At 36.6% G+C, this 11,164-nt stretch overlaps 1 protein-coding gene across 18 annotated transcripts in view; it reads right to left on the bottom strand.

Annotated features, from left to right (window-relative positions):
- Positions 1–4,685: 4,685 nt before the first annotated feature.
- The window catches only part of PKIB (cAMP-dependent protein kinase inhibitor beta), a 253,648-nt gene continuing 247,169 nt past the window's right edge, over positions 4,686–11,164 (bottom strand). For all 18 annotated transcript variants that reach the window (XM_063707825.1, XM_055391252.2, XM_063707826.1 and 15 more), the window contains one exon: positions 4,686–5,451. In XM_063707825.1, the coding sequence (XP_063563895.1) occupies positions 5,384–5,451 (68 nt within the window). In that variant the 3' untranslated portion in view covers positions 4,686–5,383. The remainder of the gene's footprint in view (positions 5,452–11,164) is intronic.

The following is an 11,164-nucleotide window of genomic DNA, read 5'->3' as shown; positions in this document are numbered from 1 at the left end:
ATGCTTCTCTGCCATCAACATTGCCAAAAATAATTCAGCCTCTGAAATTTATCACTGAGGAACAAATGAGATGATTTCACTTACCTATGTGGCCCTTCTCTAAAAATGTTCATAGTTAGTTCATGCCAGATGCAGTTTGTGTCTCAGAATGTCCGTGTGCCCTCTTCACAACCATGGTTAGCCCCAAGCTGAGTGTGAGCCGAGCCAAGGATGGGGAGCCTTTCTTCTCTGCCTCTCTTCCAGCTACTACTTCCCACCCCAAAGAACCCCAGTCTTCTCACCAACTCTGCACTCCTTCAGGGCTCTACAAGTTAATGGAAAATTAAATGACAACAATACCAACAGCTTGCCATATAAAATCATTTCTGGAATGAGGTAAAATATGAGTTAATGAAAGAATAAAGCCAAATAAATAAATAAAATTGCTGTTTTGAGATATCAGTGCTCATTTTGGCTCATATGTTATTCTTCTCATACAACTTTTAAATTTCCCTAAGAATTTTGAGTAAATTCAGACAAATCTAATATGCTCATGAATGAGCTGGTTTGGGGAAGAGGGGACTTTTGGTACAAGAGAGGCTGTGCACATCCAAACTCTGAGAGCCCTGTCCTAAGTCACTGTTGCACTTCCTTGTGTGAACTCTCAAAGATACTCTCTGAATCCATTTTCTTCATCTGTAAAAATGAGAAACATTAACAACTATTTTATATGATTTTTTATGAAGATTCAAAAGGATCTACTATGTGCTAAGTAATCACCAGTCACAAGAAATTTGGCTATGATGATGATTTTTTTTTTTTTTTTTTTTGAGACGGAGTCTCGCTCTGTTGCCCCGGCTGGAGTGCAGTGGCACGATCTCAGCTCACTGCAACCTCTGCCTCCTGGGTTCATGCCATTCTTCTGCCTCAGCCTCCCAAGTAGCTGGGACTGTAGGCACCCGCCACCATGCCAAGCTATTTTTTTTGTATTTTTAGTAGAGACAGGGTTTCACCGTGTTAGCCAGGATGATCTCGATCTCATGAACCGCCTGCCTCGGCCTCCCAAAGTGCTGGGATTACAGGCATGAGCCACTGCGCCCGGCCTATGATGATGACTTCTGTTGATGTGTGCCCACTGAGAAATCCATTCTGGGATTTTAACAAGTAACAACAAGATTGCCCCAGCCCTTTGTTTGAGCCAATGCTTCCAGTTTTTAACTGACTGCAGATTTTTAATGTTCTGAGAGTTCTCATCAGCAACTCTAAAATAAAAAAGGGGGATTCACTCTGATTAATCAGTCCTGTTTTTAGCCACAGAGGTGTTGCTAGCGGAAAGAAAAGAGCAGAAGAATAGAAGGAAACCTATTCTGGCAAATAACATAGGAAAAAATCAACAGATCTAGAACATTCAACTTAAAGTCTTTATCATCCTTTATGTTCTGGCAAATAATAATAATACGAGTTTTTGCTAGTATGCCAGGCACTGCCCTTATCAATGACCAATATTCACTCACTTAATCCTCATAATAATTTATCATTTTACATGTTGAATAAATGGAAGCACAAGGAATAAAATAAACAAAATCATAAGAGCAAATGGCAGAGCTGTACTTTGAACTTGAGGGGTCAGGCTCCACAGACAGGGTAACAGATTAGTGAGCTTTGGTTACATCTTTTTTTTATTTTACTTTTTAATTAACAAATAATAATTATACATATTCATGGGGTACATAGTGATGTTTCGATACATACAATTTAGCGTGGTCAGATCATGGTATTTGCATATTCATCATCTCAAGCATTTGTCATTTCTTTGTGTTGAGAATGCTCAACATCCTCCTTCTAGCTATTTTATTTTAATTTGTTTTTGTTTTCTAAGACAGAGTCTTGCTCTATTGCCCAGGCTGGAGTGCAGTGGCACAATCTCGGCCCACTGCAAACTCTGTCTCCTGGGTTCAAGTGATTCTCCTGCCTCAGCCTCCCGAGTACCTGGGACAATGCCACCACATCAAGCTAATTTTTATTTTTTTACATCCAGCTAATTTTTGTATTTTTAGTAGAGACGGGGTTTCATCATGTTGGCCAGGCTGGTCTTGAATTATTGACTTCAAGTGATCCACCCACCTTGCTCTCCCAAAGTGCTGGATTACAGGTGTGAGCCACTGCACAGGGCCCCTTCTAGCTATTTTAAATTATATATTATTACTAAGTATAGTCATTCTACAGTGGCATAGAACACCAGAATTTTCATTTTCCTCTGGCTCCTCTCTATCCCCCTGTCCCTTGCCAAACATCTGCCCAAGTTGTCAAGCCACCTGAGGAAAACTAGTGGTTTATTCTCTAAGTAGGGCACCTCCCCTTATACTCACTAACGTTTTAAGAAAGTTCACATCTTTTCTACCCAGATCACAAAATATCTCTGGGTACATGACACAGAATAGATTCTTTTTGTTCTTTCTCCTTTATAGAGTAAAGTTTTCAGACAGCTGCTTTATAGCTTTATTGTCACCTTTTAGCCTGATTATCTGACAGTGTTAATTTAGACTTTATAGCTATTGACTAAAGCAAGTGCCTTGTATAAAGACGATGGCAAAATGGGCAAGGAGACTTTCTTTAATGAGTCCCAAATAAATAGCTTTGGTAAAAGTGTCTACTTGCTATGACAAAATACCATAGGTTCCTCAAAATAGCTTGATTTTTTAAAAAGTTGGTAGGCAAATTCAGCGTTGTCTTTAAACTGCTACTGACCTCTCATTCTCCTTTGTCTGGGCTCCTCAGTGAAAATAAACCATTTTTGTTAGCACATATTCTCAGTGAACAAGCCTGATACCTTGGGTAATACAAAATAATGGAACGTTTGTGTGTGCATTGTAGTGAATAATTGATTTAGAATATATATCATTCAGAATATATGTAACTGTTAGCAATAATGAGGAGGGACATGGCTTTACTTTTGGTTTTCCAAATGAGAAAAATATTGTAGAAAACTATGACCCAAGAACGATGTTACTTTATTTCTTCTACATTTTCATGGAACAAATTACTCATTTAAATACTGACTCAAGATTCTATTTTTTTGCAGTAACTGTCATAAAACACTAGTGAGCAGACTCATTGTTAAATGGTAATACTCATGGCCTGTCAGTCACCCATTAGCATGATTGAATTAGCATTCATGTGGTAATTACCATGAATTGTCTATTTCTACCATCCTGTTTTCTCCCAGCACCAAGCATTGGGGATATCACAGAGATTTTGTGAAGTCACAGAGAAAGGCAGAAGACCGACAAATAAACAAATTGAGCTTCCTACCACCTCCACTACCACAGTATTGGCAAGAGCATCTTGAATAAATATGACAACGATGATGATGATAGCTAATATCTATTGAATAATTATTCTTTGCCGGGCATTATTCAATTGTTTTGCATATACTATCTCATTTACTGCCTCCACCCACCCTATAAAGTATGCGCTATTATTAAAACCACTCCACAGAGGATACAACTGAGACTTAGAGACATGATGTAAGTTGCCCAGGATCACGCAACTACTGAGTAGCAGAGCTAGAATTCAAACCCAGATAATCTGGATTTAAAATCCACATGCTTAACAGTTTAACTCTACTCCAGAGTGTCTCAACCTCAGCATTGTTGACACACATGACCGGGTAATCTTTGCTGTAAGGGCTGCCCTGTGGAATGGTGAGATGCTTAGCAGCTTAGCGGTATCCCCGGCCTCTGCCCACTACATTACAGTAGCACCTTTTCTCCCTTGCTTTCCACCTCCAGTTGTGGCAGCCAAAAAGTCTCCAGACATTGTCAAATGCCCTCTAGGGGGCAAAATTTCTTCCCCATCCATGCTGAAAACCACTGTTCCACTCTAACCCCTCTTTATCTGATTATATAACCTCATGTCATTAAATAACTTTTAGAAATATAATTTTAATGGCTGTGATAAATGTTATTGAATATTAAATTAGTGCTACACTTAAAATATTACTTTTGATTATTTAATAAAGAAAAAATTATATTTGAAAACTTAAAGCAATCAGGTTCTTTGAGATCTACCCCTTTGGTGTATATAAGATATAAAGGTAAGCTCTGTCAATAAAATAATAAGCCAGAGGTGATTTATATTGCAAAGACTGTTAACCTCATTCTATAAAATGTGTCACCATTTTTTACCCAGCCTACTTCTGAAGATAAAATGAAGGAGACTTGTGTCAGTAAGAAATCTCTTTAATAGTGAAAGAGTTTATTTGGTTACTGTATACAGACATAGCCTAAGTCAACAATAAAATAAAACATAACTGCATGCATATATTTCTGAAAATGAAAATAAATTAATTACTGACATTTTTAAAACTTCAGAATTCTATTATTTTTCTAAAATATCTAATAAATCAAAATTTACTAACACTTTGGTTTTATTTTTGCTCCTTTTAAAATATATGCTTAGATATATATTTAAAGGATGTATTTTACTATTTCTACCAATATCATTGACTAAATGCTTAAGTGCCTACTGCTATGTTAGCTACTTTAAAAAAATATAAAAATTAAGGTCTGCATTCCTGAGGAAGGTATTTAAAAACAAGTCAGACATACACAAAAGCCCTAAGAATAAGAAAAGAGAGTGTAAAACAACTAGTATTTTGTATAATTCATATTAAAGTAAAACACACACACATACACATACCAAAGTTAGGGAAGATAGTAAAATTCATTTAATAGGCATGTTCCATATAACCATTTTGTTACAAATTTTGCATTTTCCACATGAAAAAAATCACAGTAGGCACATACTAGAAGCAAAATATGTCAGACAAAAATATCCTAAAGATGTTTTTGTTATCAAACTTTTACAATTTTTCCAAGTCGTTTTTGAGGTTTGGGAAAAAGTCTGAGGCATTTTTGGCAAAAAACAAACACACTCTATCCATGTGAATTTTGACTATTGTTCTTTCTCACCAAAAATGCCCATAATTTTCTACAAATTCCATGAAGTTTTAAATCAATCATGTTTGATTTACATTTACCAAGAAATGATTTGCCCATCACCATAAAAACTGAATTAAAAATACATCAGGCTAAATAAATCCAAAAGAGAACAGTGAATTTTGTTGGGTTTACTGACAATGGTATGCATTTCCGTGATCATGTATTATTCTTAACCTTTTCCATCAGTGAGGTTTGGAAGTAACCTGCCTTTTAATAGCTTACATTGGACATCATCATTGCAATCAAAGTGAGTAGCATCACAACACAATTATCTAATATACACATGCTGCTTAGGGCTGCAATGTTACCACAGTTACCACCAGATTAAATGTCTCAGGAAAACAGAACCACTAAGTCTTTCAACATGCGGAAATTCAGCACTCTTGATAGATTATGAGCCTTCATTTTTCTTCATTTTGAGGCTTTTCCAATTGGTCTTGTGTTGTTTCTTCATCTTTCTCTTTTGCATCTGAAAAAAAAATTTCCATTCATATGTGGAATATATTGAAATTTATTTTGTATTATGTTAGAATACAACCATTGGTTTTTCCTTTGTCCACCATCCATATGTTGCCCTCAATTCAGATATGGAAACTATACAAAGAAGAGAGATATGAGTAGGTTTGGGAATCTACCTTCTCCTGATCAACTTTCTCCTATTCTACAGAGTTATTAAGTGCCAGACAGTCTTCTAGGGTATTCTGAGAGCCTCCATTTACAGATTACTAAAATGAAACACAAGCAGGTAAAGTGACTTGTCCAAAGTCAGAGACTAGTGAGTGACAGTCACAACTTGAGCTTGGGCCAACTGACTCTGTGGTGTATGTCCTTAGCCAATTCCCTATGCAGGATTGCACTCTCCCCAGCTTCTTCACACTTTCTACTCCCTTTGCTCTTTCTTAGGAGACAACCTCACTTTCTACTTCATAGGAAAAAAAAATAATCAAAGTTATCAGACAAGAGTTCCCTCAACTTCCTGCCATTAAATGTCTAAAACTCCCTGTGATCTGTGCTTATTCTTTCTGCCTTCCCTCTTTTTACAATGGAAGATGCACTTGTCAGCACTGGCTATGTAATTTGTTGGTGCCCAGTGCAAAATGAAAATGCAGTACGCTTGCTCAAAAATAATGAAAAATTTCAAGACAGCAACAATAGAACATTAAACCAAATGCAAGTCTCTTCTAATCAGGGAGCCCTATGCAACCACCCTGGTTGCACAATTTTGGAGCTGGCTCCTGGTGTTACTCCTGCTATGCAGTCTAATACCTTCATGATCCCCCATCCTATCCATTTTTGCTTCATCAAGAGGCTGACTCCAATAGTCATCTGCGCTCTTCATTTTACCTGACTTTCCCTTTCTCCTGGCTCCTTCGTTCCCGCAAGTCACTACTGTCTTTAAACTAACAAAGACCCTCTTTCAACTGTAAGTCTTCCACATACTATCTTCTCTTTCATCCTTTAAAAGGTATCCCTCTTTTGTTGTCTCCATTTTTAAGTGAAACTATTTAGGTCTACTACTCCTGCAAAACTGCTCCTACCAAGTCATCAATGGTATCTTTGAAATCTGATGGACTCTATTCAGTTCTTCAAATCTCATTCATCAAATATTTATTAAGCATGTACTACGTACAAGGCAATGAACAAAACATGAATCCCAGCTCTCAAGGAAAATCTGATGAGAAATATGGACAATAAACAAAATAAATAAAATGTGTGGTCAATAAGAAGTAAAAAGGGCTAATGAAGACATTAAAACAGGAGTGGAAAATAGAAATTTTCAAGAAGTCTTGTGGCCTGAAGGATGCAATTCTAGACAGAGTTAGCTGGGAATGCCTCACTGAGAAGGGGACATTTGAGTAAAGGCCTGAAAAGGTGAAGAAGAATTCTATATAGATAGTGGGGAGAAGAGCATTCCAAGCACAGAGAAAAGCAAAGCCAAAGACAATAATATGCAGGAAGGATTTGCAAGCGGGACAGTGGTAGAGAAAATTGGAATAGAAAACGGAGTCATAGAGGTACCGAAAAAACTAGATCCTGTGAGTGAAAAATGGCAGATTTATGGACCAATTTTGAAAGTAGAGCTGACAGTATTCACTGATAGATGGGATGGAGAATACGAGAAAAAGAGGGGAGAAAAGGATGATTCCAATATTTTTGGCAATAATTTTGTTAGCTGGAAGTATGAATTGCCACTCAGAGATGGGAAAATGCAGAAAGAGCTGTTATCAGGAGACTATCTGGAGTTCGCTTTTATACCCATTAAGTTTGAGATTCCCATTAGATATCCAAGCGGAGACGCCAATTAGGCAATTAGTATATGAGTGTGCAGTGCAGGGGAGCTCCAGGTTGGAGACAAAAATTTGTAAGTCATCAAAAGCACAATCATTATCCCAACGAAATCAGATTACATCACAAGTGAGGGAGTGTTGATAGAGATGATGTCCAAAGACTGAATTCTGATAACCTCCAATTTATTTAGAGTTAGGGGAGATGAGGAAAGAAAAGCTGAAGGAGGAGCAGCCAGGGAAGCAGGAAGAAAACCAGATGAGTGGAGTGTCCGGAAAGCCAAGGGAAGAGAAACGTTACAGGAAAGAGTGACAATCATCTGTGACTAAGAGATCGTGCAAGAGGAGGGCTAAGAATGAACCACTGGTGTTAGCAGAAATGATGTCATTTGTGATCTTGAAATAGCAGTGGGGTGATGTGGTGAGGTGAAAATCTTATTAGGGTGAGAGAAAGAATGGTACGCAGATTTGGAATCACAGAAGCAGATAACTCTGTCAAGGAGTTTTGTTACAAAACAGAAATGGAGAACTAGGACAGTAGCTGGAGGAGAATTGGGATCAAGGGAGAATTTGCACCCTAACAATCATAATTGGTTGCCTTCTAATTAACATGGCAGATGCTTAATAAGTGTTTATTGAAAGAAATCCCTTAGAAAAATAAGCTTGGTAGAAAATGGTACTCTATAACCATATGAAATACAAAACACTAAATTATTTGTACAGTAATTGAAGCTGCACTGGCCACCACTGATTCTAAGCAAGCTACACACAAAGCTTTATAGCTTTCAGAGAAGAGTTGTTATATCTGCTATCTCTAAGTTGGTCTAATGAGCAGATGATGATATGAAGTCCCCTTAAGGTGTTATCTTTCTGTGAAATGAACTAGGAACTCAAGATAATAATTAGATGAAAACTAACACGATATCATTTGTTGTCAATCTAGTATCTTGCTCAGGATTATTAACTAAAATATAAAACATGATTCCAAATACCTCTTATAGTCTCATTTTTTGCTTTGTAATGTGAAAGTGTTTAGAAATACATTCAAAGATGATTGCAGATAAAAAGAAACAATAATCTGCTCAAGAGGTTATGATTGCTGTCAACTTTGTATTGTGATGTTAATGAAAGGAAAATGATTTTTCATATATTATGTGCTTCCTAGTTAACATTGTTGTTATTCTTCAACCTTCTGCATATGTCAAGTGCTTTCAATGTAATTGAATATATTTTCAATATATTTTTCCAACATAATTTCTCTGAGAGTGCAACATCAAACTTCCCTTTCAAGCCTGTTACTGTCATTTCAAATGTGAATAAGCTATTTTGAACTGTTACTTATCTCACTTTTTTGATCATAATAAGAACTCTTGGGAAAGCAAGAAAATGTTGAGTTCTAGATTATCTGGCTTGGTTCTTCTGTTCTCTAGAAGCCTAGCTTGGAAAAACATTTCTCATATATATATATATATATATATATATATATATATATATATATATGTAGTAACATGTTACTCTATATAAATATTACATTGAGATCCTTATTATATATCTTTTAGGTAACATACCACTTTAACTGTTTACTAAATTAGGCTTTTCATTAATATACATTTAATATAAATCAGATATAATAGTCTATTTTTTTACATTTCCTATTTCCATCCTTGTGTTCTGCTCTTCTTTGTATCAACTGCCTTTTCTACTCCTTGTCACATTTTTAGAGTGCCTCCCAGAACAATAATTCTGCAAGATGCTTCTTCAGAGATGGCCAAATAAATGAGAGAAAAAAATGTTGTATGTTCTATTTTTAGAAGGGTGTAGACACACTATTACTTTAAAGTCTCTGTAACAAAGGCTCTGAGAAGTCCTTGTCTAAAAAGGAAACATTCTGAGAAGTGTAAAAAGCCAATTATGTTGAAACCAGCAATTCCAAACTTATTTGACTACAGCACCCTTTTTTTCTGGGTGACACATTAACACCCAAAATAATTTCTATGAAACATTTATAGAGAAAAATTGGTATAATGGGAAAGACGAAGGCTTTGGAACCGGACATTCTATTATCACTTAATTTTTGTGAGCTTGGGCAAGTCACTTAACCTGTTTGGGGTTAGTTATGGTAACATCTATATATCAAAAGAGTGGAGGACTTCTAAGGCTCCGTCTTTCCTTCTCATATTCTGTGGTTCCATTTGTACTGAAAAGGTAATCTACTCATGTGGCTTGTCAGGTATGGGATAATTTCATTTGCACTGTTTTCTCCTCAATCATATAAAATATGTTTTGAAAATATACACTCAAGGCCAGGCGCAGTGGCTCATGCCTGTAACCCCAGCACTTTGGGAGGCCAAGGCAGGTGGATCACCTGAAGTCAGGAGTTTGAGACCAGCCTGCCCAACGTGGTGAAACCCCGTTTCTACTAAAAATACAAATATTAGTGGCGTGTGGTGGTGGGCACCTGTAATCCCAGCTACTCAGGAGGCTGAGACAGGAGAATCGCTTGAAACCGGGAGGCAGAGGTTGCAGTGAACCAAGATGACGCCATTGCACTCCATCCTGGGAGACAAGAGTGAAACTCCGTCTCAAAAAAAAAAAAAAAAATACACTCAAATATTCAAAAATGTATATCTCAGAATCTTTTTCCGTCTGATCCACCAGAGCTATATATCAAATCGCTTCATTGACTTGTCCATTTAGATGTCTCGTAGGCATCCTGAAGACAAAAATTTTAACCCCTCCAACTCTTAAAATTGCCCATCCTCTAGGCTAACCCTTCTCAGTGTATGGCATCAGCACCTGCCTGACTGCTCTAGGAGTTATCCTCCAATTCTCTTCCTCATCTCTGCCACATCCAATTCATCAGCAAGTCCTATTGATTCTGCCTATAAAACATATCCCAAATCCACTGATCTTTCTCCATCCCAGGATGCCACCCTCTGACACCTCCTGTTCATATGTCATCAAATATCATTGACCTTTTTATCATGGTTATCAATTTATAAGGGATAGATTAAGACAGATTATGAACTGGGCAAATCTCAGGTTAATTTCATGCAGCATGCAAGACACTTGAAATCCTAGATTTCCTGCCACTTAGGCATATTTATTAAAAAAATTAAAAATAAAAACAAAAGAGGATAGACCTGAGGGAAATCTGCAGATCTTCCTCACCTCAAAATTTGTATGTTTAAGTGAATAAATTATTGAAACCATAACATCTGAGACAGACTCCCGCTTTCAGTTTTCATTAGCAACTGGAAACCATTCATTTTAAAATTCATAATAACATCTATGCTTAGCTAATGAGAAAAAAATAAGCCTTCAAACTGCTTACTTGTGACTTTGTTAATAAAATATTATCTATGTCATCTACCTATGTAAGCCTATATCCTTTTCTGTATTTTTTCTACTCTTTAATTTTTCATTGACAAATAAAAATTATATATATTTATGTTGTTGTGCAACATGATGTTTTGATACATGCATACATTGTGGAGTGGCTAAATCAAGCTAATTAACATATCCATTACCTCACATAGTTTGTGTGTGTGTGTGTATGTGTGGTGGGAACACTCAAAATCTATTCACTCGGCAATCTTCAAATATACAATACATTGTTATTAACTATAGTCATCATGTTGCTACAATAGATCCCCTGAACTTACTTCTCCTGTCTAATTGTAATTTTACCTCTTTTGACCATCATTTTCCTAATTTTCCTGGTAGCTACCATTCTACTCTCTGATTCTAGCAGTTTGTCTCTTTCAGATTCCATGAATAAGATCATGTGGTATTTACCTTTCTGTGCCTGGCCTATTTCACTTTACAACTTGCCTTCACCCTTTTGTGTAATCTTTAGCATCTGGTGTTATTTGTAAATTCATTTTTAACATTTTC

This window comes from Gorilla gorilla, chromosome 5 (genome assembly GCF_029281585.2).
Source record: "Gorilla gorilla gorilla isolate KB3781 chromosome 5, NHGRI_mGorGor1-v2.1_pri, whole genome shotgun sequence".
Classification (NCBI taxonomy): Eukaryota; Metazoa; Chordata; class Mammalia; order Primates; family Hominidae; genus Gorilla; species Gorilla gorilla.
The sequence above is the reverse complement of the archived record's forward strand: the minus strand, read 5'-3'. Positions and strand labels throughout refer to the sequence as shown.